At 42.8% G+C, this 17,940-nt stretch overlaps 1 protein-coding gene across 1 annotated transcript; it reads right to left on the reverse strand.

Annotated features, from left to right (window-relative positions):
- Positions 1-7,501: 7,501 nt before the first annotated feature.
- On the reverse strand, positions 7,502-17,215 carry LOC132650667 (olfactory receptor 13C7-like). The gene is made up of 2 exons (XM_060376013.1): positions 16,280-17,215; positions 7,502-7,546 (listed from the first exon to the last, which is right to left on the reverse strand). Exons 1-2 carry the CDS (start codon positions 17,213-17,215, stop codon positions 7,502-7,504), a joined length of 981 nt encoding a protein of 326 aa, XP_060231996.1.
- Positions 17,216-17,940: the final 725 nt, after the last annotated feature.

The raw sequence follows: 17,940 nt of genomic DNA on the forward strand, positions 1-17,940 counted from the left end.
CTCCAAGAAAGAAGAGGTCTAGGCCTCCTTTCCCCTTTAACATTTCTATGAAGGTATGAAGGAAAGGAAGGGAAGGGGGAAATGATAGTATATTATAATCTTAAAAAATTAAAAATTTAAACAATAAAAAATTAAATTTTGTACAAAATTACTGGAAACAGAAAAAACAGTGTGTCATTATGACTGTCTTGAAAGCCCTAAACCATCTAGAAAAAAATGCATCAAGAAATAGGTGAGACCTATAAGTATATAAAATATTTGTAGTGATGATATATCTTCATGGTGGAGAGAAGAAACAACTCCACATTCATGTACATCATAGTATGTAATTAAATGCAGTGTGTTGTTAAAATAAACACAGAAAACTGGGCGTGGTGAGCATTGTAATCCCTGCACTTGGGAGGCTGTGACAGGACTGAGACTTCAGGGCCAGCCTCACCTCCACAGAGAAGGGGACATGCTGGGCAAGCGCTCGGCCACCAAGCTCAACTCCCAAGTCGCCTTTTCCTTTTCTTAAGTACTTGGCTTCTGCCAATCTGCAAGGTGCTCAGTTCTCGTTATGTTAAATCGTTAGGCTAAACCAGGAGTACCACGGAATCGTGTTCCTGGTATCTTTTGTGCCTCTCACTTTTTTTTCTGGAAAATTAAATCTTTTATGTTTCCCCTCTGCTGTCTAGACAACTGAAGTTGATTTATAATTAAAGAATTTGTTCTGGGTGGGGGCAAGATGGTTCAACTGGTTAAGATCCTTGCCACCAAGCCTGATGACCTGCATTGGATCCCAGGAACCCAAGGAGAAAACAGACTTCCTTAAGTTGTTCTCTGACCTACACACACACACACACCATGGCACACATGTGCTCCTGTGGAAAAGGCAATAAAAAGAACATTTTTTAACAAAACAAAGAATTTATCTTAGCAAGGCTCCATGGTGCATTCCCAGTACTCAGGGAGGCAGAGGTAGAGGCAGACAGATCTCTGTGAATATGAGGCCAGCCTGGTCTACAGAGTGAGTTCCGGGACAGCAAAGGCTACACAGAGAACTCCTGTTACAAACAACGACAACAAAAAGAATTTATGTTTGTGTTCTCCTCTCTACTTTTCTCCAGAACACTATAGACTTCATTTGATAAATAATGTCTTTTTATTTCAAAAAAAAAAGTCCCTATTGTCCATTCATATGTCCCTGTAGGCTTTCTGTTATTTTGTAGTTGTTAACAGGTTTTGCTAAGTAGCCCAAGCTAGCGTTGGATTTAAGTTGCTGTGACCCTCTGTCTCTACCTCCTGAGTCCTGGGATAACAGGCATGTGCCTATGACCAGCTCCTCCACCCTTGCTACAGACTACTCTTAGATGACAGCTTCCTAATTCCACTGACAATACCACCAACAATGACAACAACAAAGGCCTCCAGTTCTCTCTCTCTCCCCATCTCTCACCACTTATTTGACTGTTAGCTTTGTCCTTTCCTTTTGGGTTGATGTCAATATTGTGATCATCTAATGACTCATGAATGATGTTCACTGCCATCTAGGGACAACACTAAGAATGAGCAGAACCTTCAAAAGAGAGAAGAAAAACTTGAGTTTTTAAATTTGGCATCAGTTTTGTCAAAACTTCCTCTCTCTCCTATTGTACTGAGGAAACAAATGACTAAATGACTTTTGTTGAGGACCTTGATATAGGACAGGAGGTTAATTCTGAGCACACAGGAAGAGAACAGTTCAGAAGACATTTGTTAAACATTTTGATTACTGTGGATAGACAAGAGAAAAGGTCAGCACTGAGCCACATGGTATATCAAAGTACAACTTAATGTGAAATAGAGACTCAGGAGGATCCTGAGTGTGAGGCCAGCCTCAGCTTCACAATGAGATGCTGCCCCCCAAACAAAAGGAAGGAAGGAGGGAGGAAGGGAGGGAAGGAGAGAAGGAAGGAGAGAGGGAGGGAGAGAGGGAGGGAGGGAGGGAGGGAGGAAGAGAGGAAAGAAAGGAAGGAAGGAGGGAAGGAAGGAAGGAGGGAGAGAGGGAGGGAGGGAAGGAAGGAAGGAGGAAGGGAAGGAAAGAGGGAGAGAAGGAGGGAAGGAAGGAAATGAGGTGGAGAGAGAAAGTGAGGATTCATCACCTATGGTCAGCTGTTTGCAGAGAAGCTGAGGAGCCACTGAGTGGAAGACCCAAGGGAGAGCTTCTCCCTGGCTGAACAGTCATCTTTGTTGACTTTTGCTTGGTTGGTATCCATGAACAAGGGTGAGACAACATAGAGGTTAAGAGCACTTGCTGCTTGTGCAGAAGACCTGCCTCAGTTCCCAGCACACACAAGCAGTCACAGCCACCTGTAACGTTAGTCCCAGGGTTCTGATGCTCTCTGCTGGTCTCTGTGGATACCAGAATGCATATGGTGCACATAAACTCACACACAAACACACTGATCATTTATATATGTATTTAAAACAATGTGTGAGGTCCTGAGCATGCCTTGGTGTGAGCATGCATGTGCACACACGCAAGAGTGTAATTTAAAAAAAGTGTTTCTTAAGGTCTAGAGAGCTAATTCAGGGGTACAGTGCTTGCCTATGGGCCTGGACTACACACACAAACACACACACACAAACACACACACTTGGAGAGAGAGATAGAGAACGTGCTATCTTACATTTTTTTTTATAAATATGCTCATAAAATTGCTTATTTTGGCACATTTCTGTAATCCTGGCACTCAGGAAGCAGAGGCTGGTGGATCTCCAAGAGTTTGAGGCTAACCTGGTCAGCAAAACAATTTCAGGACAGTCAGGGTTACACAGAGAAACCCTGTAGCAAAACCAAAAAAGAGGGGAAAAAATCACTCATTTGAGATCTAGAAATAGCCCAACAGTCAGAGATAGCCAATCCGGCTTAAGCATCAGCCAAAGGAATGAGCACCTTGCTCATGTTTTGTTTTCTTGTTCTGTTCTCTGTTTGGACAAATCCACAAAGGATATTTTGGAACATACACAATGATATTTAAACCTCATTCTGCTGTTGGGACTATTCCAGTCCCTGATGTGATTTGAAGTTACAAAACCAAAGTCACAAAGTTAAGAAAGTTTCTGTACACCTGGAACAATGTCCCCATGATCCAATTATTCTAAAATCCGTCCAGAAAGACTTTCCTTCTACCTGAGTTTTTGAGAAGCCCTGAAGAAGAAGGGTCATCCTGATCCTGTTGCAATATGCCTGTAGCTTAGGAGAGCTCTCAGAACTTACTGTATTCAGGAGAATATGAAACCCACACATTGCAAAAGGAAAATCCTGTAGCTTTGGATCCTTGGCTGTTTGCAAGTTCAAGAGCTCAGTACTGTACAAAGGCAAGAAACCCCAAAGGTTCCTGGACCCGAGCACAGAAACTGCAAGCTCCTGCCACAGTCCAGGCCTGAAAGAGTGTATGTAGATCTGAGTGTGGTTCTGACCCTTGCCACCAAGCCCGACAATCTGGATGACCTGAGATCCCTGGATGCACATGGCAGAAGGAGAGAACTGATTCCTGCAAGTTGTCCTCTGGCCTCCATATGTGGTGCACATGTATAGAGGTACAAACACACACACACACACACACACACACACATACACACACACACCAAACAAATAAATAAATTAAAGTTTAAGAAGAATTTTAACATGTATATTGTTTAGGAGGAAAAAAATCACATCACATATGCCTTTCTCAGGGTAAGAACTAAGATGTTCCAGTGCATTATGGGGCTCCATCTTGTTCTGCCTGCTCACTCCTGTGCTACAGAAAAGCCTAGTTTCCTTCCTGGAGTTGATTTCCTTCTATTTCTTTGAGAGTGATGACTACCGACTTTTGTAGAAGTCATTTCCTTCTGGGCAGATTTCTGCGATTCCCCCTCCTCCTGTGAGCAAACATTAGGCAGACATTGTTGTGAAGGGGCTTACCCCAGTGTGATTAAAGCCTGTGGTGGTTGACCTTAAGATTATCCAGTTGAGTCTGCTCTAATCAGGTGAGAAATCATATTTACTGAATGGAAAGGATTCCACATGCCGAAGAGCAGCCACAAGGAACAGAGACTGATCCTAGGAACTGTCATCAAAGAAACTGTGGCCACAGACTGCCAACAAGAGAACCTGAGTTCCACTAACAATCTGGATGACCTTAGAGGAGGACTCCTCCTCTCCTCTCCTCTCCTCCCCTCCCCTCCCCTCCCTCCTCCCCTCCCCTCCCCCTCCCCTCCCCTCCCCTCCCCTCCCCTCCCCTCCCCTCCCCTCCCCTCCCCTCCCCTCCCCTCTCCTCTACACTCCTCTCCTCTCCTCTACACTCCTCTCCCCTCTCCTCTCCTCTCCCCTCTTCCTTCCTCTCTCTATCTCTTTCTTTTTTTCTTTCTTTCGAGGAAAGCTAGCATCTTTTTCTCATTTCTTTTCCTCTTTCTCTCTTTCTCTCTTTCTTTCTCTTTCTTTCTTTCTTTCTTTCTTTCTTTCTTTCTTTCTTTCTTTCTTTCTTCTTCTCCTTCTTGCTCCCAAACACTTAGCGAGACATTTACAAAACTATGAGATAACTGGGGATGTTGTACACTCTTCATGTAGTTTGTTAGGCAGCCAAGGAAGATTAATAACCTGCTCTTGACTTCCTTCTCTATTACCCACAGAACCATCAGTGTAAATGAATTATTTCATTGAAAAATGAAGTAATAACTGAAAACCCAGTTTGCTAAGTAAAGAAAAAGCTTGCTACTGTGTGATGAAAACTCCTCTGAAAATATAAATTCAGGGTTTTACCAGCCCAGTTTTGGTAAGCCAGGCAAGGCTGCAGTGTGACCAGGGACCAGGCACCAGGCATCTGCTTGGGAAGAGCAGAACAGGTGTGGTGGCTCTTCCCGTTTCTGCGCCCCCTCCCCCCCAGCTCTCTCTTCCAGCTCTCTGCACTCCTGAGAGCAGAGCACTGTAGAAGTGCTGCGGGAACCTTCAGCAAGTCCATCAGAAAGGCAGGGCAGGGGGGAGCTAGGTTAGTGCATGCTTAAGGTAACACTAGTGCAAGAAGACTGGGCCTGGCCACCTGGAGCACCGTGTCTTCCAGCTGATCTCCCTGGACAGCAGAGTCTGCAGAGAAGAGCCCATGGGGACCTGGCTCGGGAATCCCAGGGCTGGTTTGCCTGCCATGTGTGGAAGACAGTTGTCTGTTTTCAGTGTCCTGTGGACTCCTCCCACTGTGTTGTAGGCTAGACTCCCATATTTTAGCAGTTTCTTCCCGTCCTTTGGTTTATTCTTTCTTTTTGGTGGAACACATTCTTGAATAACTTCTTGAGAAAAGTATATTGAAGACCTTATATGCCTGATGATATTTAATTCATTCTTTATAAATGACTAACATTTTGGTGTACGAAGGCTGACAGGCCCCTCCTTGCTATGAAGCAGGCTGGAGACACAAGAACAGGCTTTGGTGATGCTCACGAAGCCTATGTCCCAACACTAAGGAGGCATTCCCTCTTCCTCGTCACTTTCTGTTCTGCTGTGGCCTTCATCTGGTTGGATGATGCCCACTCAAATCAGGGAGACAACCCTGTTACTCCATATTCATACTCAGATGTGGGTAATCTCATCCAAAAACAGATAAATCCAGACCAGCACCCATACTCTCTCAGTCACATGTAACCACTGCAGTGAGAGATGGGGTTCTAGGAATTTCTAGAGAAAATATTCCTTCTGATTCAGAAGGTACTGCTGGAACAAAGTGAGCAGCCGCCCTAGTCCTTGGTCTGTGTGTATGTCGTTGGTTTCATCCTTCAGAAGCACGGGTTCCCATTCCTCATCTTTGCCTGCTGTTCTTCAGCCGAGTCCTGGTTTCCCTTTAAACAGACACAGGTTTTGTTGGGGTGTGTGCCTAGTGTCATGGAGGGGCACGGTCTCTCCTCCATTTGCTACCTAATCCTCCTCATTTTAACAGCACCATTTTACCCTCTGGCTAATGGCACTTGGTGTAGCAAATTCTCTGTGTCATTAGCTTCATTGTTGCCCAGCATTCCAGGTTCTGCCTGGGGATTTGACTCTACCAGATCTAGGATGATTGACACTGTGCATCCTTTCCATGTGTCACTGCTGACATTTTACTTCGCCTTAGCCTCATGGATTGTATTGAGAGTGAGGAAAAAAAGGGATGGAAGAAAGGAGGGAAGGAGGAAGGGTGGGAAAGAGGAAGGGAAGGAGGAAGAAAGGAAGATTTTCACATAGATAAGAGGAACATGTAGATGCTTCAATCCTGATTACATGAAATTCTAATGATCTATATGATTTTCTTCTCATTTGTTTTGTTTCTGTTTGTTGCATATTTCCTCTTGCCAGAACATCAGTTCCACAGAAGTAGGGGTCATCACAGTGCTGAGACTCTTGGGTCTGGTTCTCAGCTCAGGCATTGTAATTGTAATGGTTGATATTGATTACCAATCTGACAGGATCTAGGACCTCCTGGGACACCACTCTCTGGGTACACTGTGAGGACCAGATCTGGTTACCTGAGGTGGGAAGACCCTGCTTAACTCAGTGCAGCATTGTCCCATGGCAGAGGGCACAGACTGAATAAAGGAGAGAAAGCGAACAGTACTATCATTGCTCTCTTCCTGCCTCCTTACTGCTGCCGCCATGGCATTTCCTCTGCGATGGACTGTCCCCTCAAACTGTGAGCCAAAACGAACCCTTCATTCCTTAACCTGTTTTTGTCAAGCATTTTGTCAAAGCAATGAGACAACTAACTAAGACAATGATGAAGAACCTCCTCACAGTTTTGTCTTGTTACCTCAGTGAAGAAGCCTTTCACAGCATCCATTGCTTTTTTCTTGCTTTTAGAGATCACACTTATCATGGAAATGAACATGCCTGGTTGAAGAGCAATAACCATCACTCATTTTTTTTTGCCTACCTAGTCACTGGACACTTTTAGTTTTGTTTACAGGTCAGTCAGCCCATATGGGCTCTCACTTGGGAACATTAGCAATACACGTTGAAAGCTTAGGGGCTATGAGGACCAGAACTATGTGCCAGATTACCTGAAGCATTCAAGAGACATAGTTATATGAGATGAGTAATGCTGCTGTTATTGTAACTTGACATATTATTTCATGGCACACAGTTTATAGGTAGGAACATTCTTCTAAAATAAGAAACATTACAGCATAGACCAGCGACATACTCGGTCATCATCAGTGTCAGGTACTGGGTACTCTGTGTGGTTGTATGTGCTGTGCTGTCTTGCTGATTTCTGATTTTTTTTATAGCACTAAGCATTTATTAATCACAAATATGTACTTCCAGAGGCTCTACTTTTCTTAGAAACAAGGTAGAAATATATGTCTTAAACCTGGCCTCTAACCTGGTCATTAATAAGGTTCAAGGCTGAAGTGGATGTGCAGCAAAAGCAAAAGAGGTGAATCTGGGCATGCAGAGACAAAGTACTGTCTTTTTCTAATTAGCAGAGTGTAAGATTCCTTTACTGATAGAAACAGCTTGCTCAATGCTGCTTTAGGCCAAACCTTTTTGCTTTTGAAATTTATAGTATTTCTTATGCTTTCAGAAAATGATAAAAGACACACAAATTCCTGACTCAGGCACCAGATAACCATCCAGTGTCAATCTATGATATAGCTCCTCACAGACCAGATGATGAGGCTGGTCTAGTGTTAGCCACTAACCTCCATTGCACAATCACCAAAGCCTGGGCTGCTGTTTTCCCTCTGCGCATCCCTGAGAGTTCTCAGGTCAGAACTCTATGACTGCTTATCTGCTGGAGGAGCAGCAGCAGCAGCACAGCTGTGGAAATCATCCACCACAGAGTAACATCACAACTGCTGTGGCATCATTGAAAAACAGGAGCTCCTCAGCCCCATTACATTCTTAAGGAACAGTGGTAATTCATGCAGCACATTATCGTGTGGCTCATAAATATATATATATTTAGTTTGAATACAGCATATATGCATATATAATTACAATATAGAATATATGAAAATATCATTTACTTGTAATTGGTAAATATAAGTCATAATTTATAAATGTTATATATATATATATAATTTTATCTGTAATTATGTCATTCTTTTTTTTTTTTTTTTTTTTTTAATTATGTCATTCTTTCCCTAGCTTTTTTTCTACCATGAAAAGCTTTGGCAACTTAAATAGAAGCCTAGCATATAGATTGTAATTTCTAAATTACCCTTCCTCTCTAAAGGAAACAAAGAGTTTTTAGGGAAAATGGTGGTTTCCAGTTGTGACTGCTGAGCCAGGAACACCTGAATAGGCCTGAGAGCAGGAAAGACATTGAAGAAGATATCACAGACCTTCACAGTTTCAGGAGCCATGTGCCTGTAACTACACTTAAGTGAAGACCCTTCATTCCTAGATCTAGTCAACAATGTATAGAAAACAGAGACACAGACAGCACAGAACTGTCGCCAATAAAGTGCAGACATGAGAAAGTTTAGTGTCCTTTAGTAAGCAACTGTCTTTTCAAACACTTAATAGAGGCATGGGGGCAGGAGAGATCAGAAGAGAGAAAAACAGGAGTGTGTAGGGAAAGGGATGGGTGGAGAAAAAAAAGAAAAAAACAGGGAAGTATAGATTGTCAATAATCATTACATGAAGCTTACTCTGCTCCTAGTTCAATTGAACAGAGGAAATAAAGCATCCATAACAGTTTTGGAGTAGAGTGTGATGGCACATAACTGTGATTCTAGCACTTTGAAGGCTGAGGCAGGAGGATCAGGAGTCCAAAGCCATCCTCTGCTACACAGAGAGATTGAGGCCAGCCTGGGTTACATGAGACTCACAAAAAAGGAGCAAGCAGATTTCTGTTAGGTCCTGTCCTGTCTAGAGGGAGTTCAACGAGTTCCTAAGGAGGGGCAAAAAAAATGAAGTGGTGACAAGGAGACACAAAAAATGAGAGCAAGTCTATAGTCTGATCTCGCTCTTGTTATTTGAAAAATTTCACACTTTATAGGGAGAAGGCAGGAAGAGAAAATGTGTCAGCAATATAGTTTACAAAATATAACAGGGTGATTAATGATGATGCAGAACATTACAAGAATGTTTACTAAAAGAGATACTACAAGAATGACAGCTAAGATATCTCAAAATGTCTAGCCTGACACACAGACGTCTCATAGGTTCCAGAAACGCAAATCTCTCACCTACAGCTTTGTTGCAGCTGTCTGTAACTTTCCACTAGCTGGCCTGGGCTCCAGGCATCTCCCTTTCTCAAATAATTCATGAGGCTAGGAGGTAGGTTATGAACATGAGGTCGTTTAAAGACAGTGGACATTAACCAGAGGGGGTAAGTAGATACCTGATCCTCCCAGAGCATTTTGCAGTCTTTTTGGGTGTCTTTTCAGGGAAGAGAGGAAGATCCCATCAACACCTGAGGGAATCCCAGCAGGTTGTGGTTAGGGGTAATCAGACACCAACCTCTATGCAATCAGATTTGCATATCAGGAAACTCAGAAGTGGACGATTTGATCCTTTCCCTGTGGTACCTTGTCCTACACCCCTGTTGTGCCCATGCCACATCAGGCAAGCATTTATCTGAGTTTTATGTTGTTCTCATGGGAGCCAAGTGCAATCAAGACCCATGTAATGGACTGTTACCAGTGTTCCTCAGGCTCAGCTAAGCCTCTGTCAGGCAAATCAAGTCTGTGATAATGAACTTGTATGGGTTTAGATGCCAGGGAGTCAGTTTGCTTTTTTACAAAGCTAGTAAGTCTTTTGATGGCCCAAGGGCCAAAAGATATGAGAAGAAGGAAGCCCCCATAGGTTCCAAGATTGAAGGGAGGAGAGTGGTGAGCCAGGGAGAGGTTGAAAACCAATTATGAAACCAACTTTCCTCTTGTTCTCTCTGTCTTTTTCTCCTATCTAAACCCTCTTTAACTTTAGCCATGCTGTCTTTCACAACCCCAGAATAGTCCATGTAAAAACAACATTCTTCCTTGAGGACAGCACATAGCAGTCATCTTGACTAGAGGGGTCTTCATTTATATCATTATCATTGTCAGGAGAAAACTCCTCATCCACTTGTCACACCAGGTATTCCAGTAGACATCAAGCTGCATCATTTTTCTGCAAAAAAACACAGACAACTCCTCATCCCCATATGAGTACAGGGTTGGGTCCATGCCATTGATTTGTTAAAAGATTCCTCCATTTTACTTTAGCAAAAGTTTTTTTTTTTGTTTCTGTGTGCCAAAATCTATCTGCTGCAGATTTACAGTGCTTATACAAATTTTAAAAATTTAGAACTAATTTTTTTAAAATTTAGGTGTCCAGGGAAGTGGCTCTCCTTTCTTTGGTTTTTGCAAGTAAATCATAATTGTTTGGTGGGCACGCACTAGCATGCCTTGTCCTTGAGGATTGTAAGGTATTCCAGTTATATGAGAATCTTGAAACTGTTGACAAAATCTTTTAAAAGATTTGCTAGTATACCTTGCTCATTGTCAGTTTTCAAATTGCTTAGGAACTCTTAAAACATTGAAAGCCTGCAGACAATGAGCAATAACATTTTTTGCAGCTTCTCCTGGTTGAGGAGTGGCAAAAATAAATCCAGAATAGGTATCAACACAAACACGTACATATTTTAATTTTCCAAATTCAGGAATATGAGTAATATCCATTTGCCAAGTGTGATTTGGATCCAATCCTTTAGGATTGACTCCCAAATGAGGAGCAGGCTGAAACTGAGGAGAAGTACTGCAAGCCTTGACTATAGTACAGGCCTGTTTTTTAGTCAACGCGTATTTAAGTCTCAAGGTTTCACTGTTAAGATGATGCATGTTATGGGCATCCTGCGCTCTTTTTAACTGTGAACAATAAACTTTAGTGGCTTTATCTGCCAACGCATTTTCTTTAGACAGGGGTCTTGGCAAATTAGAATGAACCCTTAAATGTCTTATAAAAAGGAAAAGTTTCTGTCTTGTATCAAGTTTTGAATTTGTAAAAATAAAATTCCCGCAGGAGAAAATATCTGAATTTGACCTGTAGTCTCTAACCTAGGCAAAGCTTGAGCTACATATGCACTATCTGTACAAATGTTCAAAGACTGCTTATTGAAACTTTGAAGCACAGCCAATACTGCAGATAACTCTGCTATTTGTGTAGATGTGCTAGTCACTTGAGAAGACATTGTTTTTCTTTCATAAGCACAGGCAGCAACACCAGATAATGAATCATCAGTAAATACCATTAAAGTATCAACACTTGGAATAACTTTTGTTTTAAATGGAAAAACTATAGCTTGCATCTATAAAAACTCAATTAATTTGTTTTCTTGTGGCTCAACAGGCTGGACTCTGTCATAATAAATTTACATATGTTAAAATGCCACATTTTTTAGATCTCTGACAAGTCTGAGAGCCAGAATATTTGAGTTACTCTTTGTCTACCTTTATCATCTGCTCTAAACTTTATCCTATAAAACGAGTGTTTTAATCTTTAATTTTGACATATATTTTAAATGTAGGTTTTAGAACCAAATTTTCAGTAGATCTATATAGACAAACTTTATGATTACCCATTTTAATATTAACCTTAAAAAACAACCTAAACAAAGAGATTAGGTAAAACTTAATCTTGTACTCAACTATAATCTTTGGCATAACTTTAAATCTGCTCTTTTTAAACTAAAATCAAAGCAAAAATTTTAATTAAACATAATTTGTAAAGGGGCTAGCAAATCTTGTTAATCCCATCATATTATATTTAAACTTAACAGCAAAAAAATTAAAGGACAAAAGTTTTATTTAGCATTAGAGAACTAAACTTAGCCTGCAGCCTTCAGCAAAAGTAGACTAATCTGGCCATACCAAATCTATAGGCCAGAAAGAAACAGCATTAAATCATTTATTTTAGGTACTGGCAGCCAGGCATATATTTTATATAATGGTTATCAATGATCTGAATATAACCCTGCATAACCCTGGGCTAACATGGAAATAGTCCTTTTTGTCCTGTAAAAGAGCATAAGAAAACATTTTGCATTCAAGAATTTCCAGCCTTTTTAAATGAAGAACAACATATTTTATAGATTTTTTACATGATATATTATAACTGCAGTTTTTGTTAATTGCCTTAAAAAGCATGACTTGATTTTATCTTGTAAAATTAATAAAATAAACACCAAGGTCTTTTGACCTCCCCCAAAGGGTTGAGAAACTGTTTTTAAGTTTTTTGTTAGACTGTCCAAGGATTATTATTTTAAAATACATGATAAATTTTAAAATGTTTTATAGAGTTTAACTCTGATTGTCCAGGACCAAACTTAGAGGTGTTGATTTAAACTGTCTCATGTCCAAAAATATTAATATAATCAGTCATATTTTAAAATATCTTCAATTTAAGTCCACACATAAACACATACACACATAGATTCCAGAAGGAGCAGAGCCCCCATGGCCCTCTTTTACACAGAATAATGTCCCAGAGACCCTCTTGCCTTTATGGACCCTTGCCCAGGAACTGGGGCGACCCCCAGACTCCCTGACCAGATTGGAAACTCTCCAAGTTTCCCAGACCTCTAGAGCAAACCTAAACCAGAAACCGAAACAGACAGACAGCAGACAAAAACAAAACACAGAGACAAAGACAAAAAAACAACCATGGTACCTGCTTTTTAAACATTTAAGTATATATATTTTTAAAACCTGTTTTTGTAATATTAAAACAAACCATTCTTTTTAGGAGTGAGTTTATAGAGCATAACCATGATTTCAAAAGTCAGGACTAGACTTAAAACTCAGAATTTATCAGTATACACAATTTGATCTTTGAAACCAGAAGTGGCTCCATTCCTCTGGCCCCTGTCAGAGAGCTAACACTGACTAAAGCCTGTGGGAGGATGTATGAGCAGAGGAAGGGGGCAGGATGATGCTGGTCAGCTCAGCAGCCAATTCTGAGGGTGTGAGTGCTCCCATGGACCCTAGTTTTGCGAAAGCCATCCAAGCCCAGCCCGGGGTAGGGGAGGGGGAAGGGAACATGTAGTGTCCTCGTTCCTCCTGCTCACAGAGCTATGAGATATGGCCCCACTCTTTTAAAAATGTGAGTGCCCTTGTATTTGGGGCATAGATGTTCAGAATTGTGATGTCTTTCTTCTTAGTGGTTTTATCTTTTGATGAGAATGAAGTGTCCCTCTCCATCTCTTTTGATTGCTTTTGGTTGAAAATCTATTTTATTAAATATTCAAATGGCTACTCCTGCTTGCTTCTTGGGTCCATTTGTTTGGATAAATGTCTTCCACCTCTTTACTCTCAGGTAATGTCTGCTCAACCATGTTCCTAACAGTTTTATTCATAATAGCCAGAATCTGGAAACAACCCAGATGTCCCTCAACGGAGGAATGGACACAGAAAATGTGATACATCTACACAGTAGAATACTACTCAGCAATTAACGACAAGAAAATCATGAAATTTGCAAGGGAATGGTGGTAACTAGGAAAGATTGTCTTGAGTGAGGTATCCCAGAAGCAGAAAGACACATAAGGTATATACTCACTTATAAGTAGATATTAGACCTATAATATAGGATAAACATATGAAAATCTGTATACCTAGAGAAGCTAAGCAAGGAGGAGGAACCTAGGTAGGATGATCAATACTCATTCAGAAAGGCAAACAGGAGACATCAGAAGAGGGAGAAAACAGGGAATAGGACAGGAGCCTACCAGAGTGGATCTCTGAAAAGGTACCAAAGCAGATGCTGAGACTCATAGCCAAACTTTGGGCAGAGTACAGGGAATCTTATGAAAGAAGGGGGAGATAGAAAGACCTGGAGGGGCCAGGAGCTCCACAAGGAGACCAACAGAATCAAAAAATTCTGGGCCCAGGGGTCTTTTCTGAGACTGATATGTAATCAAGGACCATTGATGGACATAACTTAGAATGCCTGCACAGTTGTAGCCCATGGCAGCTCAGTGTCCAAGTGAGTTCCTTAGTAAGGTGAACAGGGGCTGACTCTGATATGAACTCAGTGGCTGGCTCTTCGAACACCCCCCTATGAAGCAGGGGGGGGGGCAGCCTTACGAGGCCACAGAGGAAGAAAATGCATCCAGTCCTGATGAGAGCTGATAGGCTAGGGTCATATGGAAGGGGAGGAAGACCTCCCCCATTAGTGGACTAAGGGAGGAGCATGAGAGAAGAGGGAGGGACGGTGGGATTGGGAGGGGATGGGGGAGGGAGCTACAGCTGGGATACAAAGTGAATAAAGTATAATAAAAAATTTTTGAAGTTTTAACAAGTGGGGTATTCTTAGAGATATGAACGCTAGAAAATGGGTGACAGAGAAATCATTGCTGAGTTCTAGATGTGATAAATGTATAAATACATACATATTACATACACACACATATATATCATTACATAGAAAACATTTAGTGTGTCTGTCTGTGTGCGTGTGTGCATGTGTGTGTGTGTGCATGTGTGTGTGTGTGTGTGAGGATTTCTATTGCTGTAATGAAAAACCATGACCGAAATGCAAATTGGGAAGGAAAGGGTTTGTTCTGCTTTCACTTCCCTATCATTGTTCATCACTGAAAGAAGTCATGCCAGGAGTTCAAACAGAGTAGGAACCTGGAGGCAGGAACTGATGCCGAAGCCATGAAGGGGTGCTGCTTACTGCTTCCTTCTCGTGACTTGCTCAGCGAGCTTTCTTATAGAACCCAGGACACCAGCGCAGGGGTGGCACCACCCTGGGCTGGGTCTTCTGCCATCAACCACTAATTAAGAAATGCTGTCTTCCAGTGTTGGGGCTGGACCCTGGAGCCTCTCCCCAGCTAGTCAGGCAAGTGCTGTACCGACAAGCTGCAGCACTGGCCTCCTTTATCACCATGGCTATTTTGCTATTTTCAACTTTGTGTTGAGACTAGGTTTCTTGCTAGTATCCCAGGTTGGCCTTTTGTTGCCATCTTCTTGCCTCAGTATCCCAAATAGCTGTAATTTCTGGAATGGAAGAAGGGTTTGGCTCAGGGCTTGAGAAGGTACAGTCCACCATGGCTGGGAAAGTGAGGTAGGGGGAGGCATCCCCCAGCTGGGGCAACAGGAATATGAGGAAGATGGTTAGAGCATGTTAAGAATCAGAAAGAGACTGCTCTGGCTGAGCTCAGGGCAAGTTATAACCCTCTGACCCCAGCCATCAGCGACTTACTTCCTCCTGTTGGACTTTTCCTCCTGAAGTTTCCACACCTTTCCCAAACAGTGCCTGCATCTGGGGATCAAGAGCCCAAACACATGAACCTGTCAGGGAACATTTCACATTCGCTCTACAGCGGTTTTCTAAACTTGCTTTATTATCCTCGTCAGCCCTGCGCTGCAAGCATCAGAAACTTGGGGAGACACCATGGTTAGTTTCCAGGTCCCATATTTACAATGGGCACAATGCTGACATTTGTTTGTGCATTGTGGATAAAGTCTCTGTCACCTGTCTTTCACCAGCACCTACCAACCTCCCTGCTTCAGTGCTTACAAAATGTTGGATCACAGGGGCTGGAGAGATTGTCTCACTGGTTAGAAGACCTTGCTGCTCTTTGCAGAGGACCCGGAACCCAAGGCTTGTGGCTCACTACTGCCTATGACTCCAGCTCCACGAGGTCTGGCACCTTTTGCTGGGCAAGGGCAGGCAGGTGTTTGCACACACACCCAAACACAAAGCACATGCATACATATAAAAACAAACAAAAATGCAGTCACATGCATACATATACAGAAATAGAAAATAAAATAATTTTAAAATACTATTAGCCTATAAATAGGTTGGCATTTAATCGGGGTTGTTGCCATGCCCTGTTCAGACTGCCATGAAGGGTATGCATGGGCTTTGTGCCTAAAGGGAAAAGCAAAATCACACAGCAGGGAATCGAGATCACACTGGTTTGGCCCACTTAAACAACAGCACACCCCTGAGCCCCTGAAGCTGTGGGCACAATTTCAGACATCACAAGATGTGTCTTTCTTTTCCTGAAATAGAGTAGGAATCTGCTTAGAACGGTTAATTCCAGCTTGTGCAGGAGAAAATGAGATATGCCCCCTCTTTAGCCCCACGCCATTTCCATTCTTCAGGGCACACAACCTGCATTTGTTATGTTTCATTGTTTTAAGTGTGTTCCATTCTCCATTACATGTGAAATACCATTTTCAGATAGTCAGTTTTCATATTCAGAAACATGTCATTTATGAAATTCATGGATGAGTACAGCTAAGGAGCACAGAGCTATGGGAATATGTCTGTCCTCCAACCACACTAGGTGAAGCATTTCTTGAGTAACACCACCAGGTTCCTCAGAGAAGCCTTTACATCCTTGTTCCTCAGGCTGTAGATGATGGGGTTCAACATGGGGGTCACCACCCCATAGAAGAGGGAGATGAGCTTGTCTGCAAGGTCCTGCTTGTCCGCCCCCAGTGGGTCCTTGGACTTGGGCTTCCCATACATGAAGAGGATGGTGCCATAGAAGATGACCGCCACAGTGAGGTGGGCAGAGCATGTGGAGAAGGACTTCTTCCTGCCCTCAGCTGAGGGGATCCTCAAGATGGTCACAAGAATGAAGATGTAGGAGACAAAGATGAAGAGGACTGGGACTCCCAGATAGAATATATTTGTCACTGCCATGATGATGACATTGATGGAGATGTCAGCACAGGCCAGTTTCAGAACAGCAAGGATCTCACAGGCAAAGTGATTAATGACATTATCCCCACAGAAGGGAAGCTTCATTACAAGGGATATTTGAACCATAGAGACAGCAATTCCAGCTGCCCAGGAGCTGGCAGCCATGGGCACATAGGCAGCCTTGCTCATGACCACAGGGTATCTAAGGGGGTTGCAGATGGCCACATAACGATCAAACGCCATCATGCCCAGGAGCACACACTCTGTGGATCCCATGCTGTAGGAGAAGAACATCTGCACAGCACAGCCTGAGAAGGAGATGGTCTTCCTGGGAGTCAGGAGGCTGTCCAGAGTGAGGGGGATGGAGGAGGTTGTGTAGCAGATGTCCAGGAAGGAGAGGTTGCCCAGGAAGAAGTACATGGGTGTGTGCAGGTGGGGGTCGAGGATGGTCACCAGGATGAGGACCCCATTGCCCAGCAGGATCACCAGGTACATCAGCAGGATGAGCACAAAGAAGGTTTTCTCCAGCTTTGGGTGGGCAGAGAGGCCCAGGAGAATGAAGCCTGTCACGGGAGAGGTCTGGTTGTCACTTTCCATGCTGCATCTCCTCTCTCAGCTGAAGGAAGTCCTTAGCTCTAAGGCCAACATTCTGTGCTTTGCATAGGGCCAAGCATTAGGCCTGCAGCGCCACTTTGGTGGAGTGATTAAAAGGCCATTCTGAAAGCACACAGCAAGAAAAAGAGCAACATAAGGAATATCAAAACTGTGAGCTAAAGACAGCAAACTTGGGAATCCTTGCCTTAAAACTTTCATTCCTTCCTTCCTTCCTCCCTCACTTCCTTTCTTTCTTCATTCTTTCCTTCATTGCTTTCTTCCTCCCTTCCTTCCTTTCTCCCTCCCTCTTCTCCTTCCTTCCTTCCTCCCTCCCTGTCTCCTTCTCTTCCTTCCTTCCTCCCAAATTTCTTTCCTTCCTTATTTCTTTCCTTCCTTATTTCCTTCCTTTTTTATTTTCTTCCTTCCTTCCTTCCTTCCTTCCTTCCTTCCTTCCTTCCTTCCTTCCTTCCTTCCTTCCTTCCTGTCTTTGTGGTTTTTGGTTGTCTGTTTTGCTTTCCTTGGTAGTTCTCAGTATCACTCTGGCTTAAACTCATGGCACTCCTCCTACCTCATCCTCTTGAGGGCTGAGGTTACAGGTGTGAGCCATCACACTTGCTAAAGCCATTGTTTAGGTACAGAGCCTTCTCAGAGAGAAGACCCTCTGTTACTATGCACATGGTTCTCACAGCACCAGGCCCAGGGCCGTCTGCCATCCATTCACCTGCCCA

The sequence above is a fragment of the Meriones unguiculatus genome, chromosome 1, assembly GCF_030254825.1.
Source record: "Meriones unguiculatus strain TT.TT164.6M chromosome 1, Bangor_MerUng_6.1, whole genome shotgun sequence".
In the NCBI taxonomy this organism is placed as follows: domain Eukaryota; kingdom Metazoa; phylum Chordata; class Mammalia; order Rodentia; family Muridae; genus Meriones; species Meriones unguiculatus.

What these genes read in the sequence shown, in the direction of transcription:
- LOC132650667 (XM_060376013.1), bottom strand. Translation starts at nt 17,215, where the DNA reads ATGGAAAGTGACAACCAGACCTCTCCCGTGACAGGCTTCATTCTCCTG. An exon ending in CTTCTCTGAGGAACCTGGTG is followed by an intron (nt 7,547 to 16,279) that starts GTGTTACTCAAG and finishes ATTTTCTGAAAG; the next exon opens with CATAAGAAATACTATAAATT.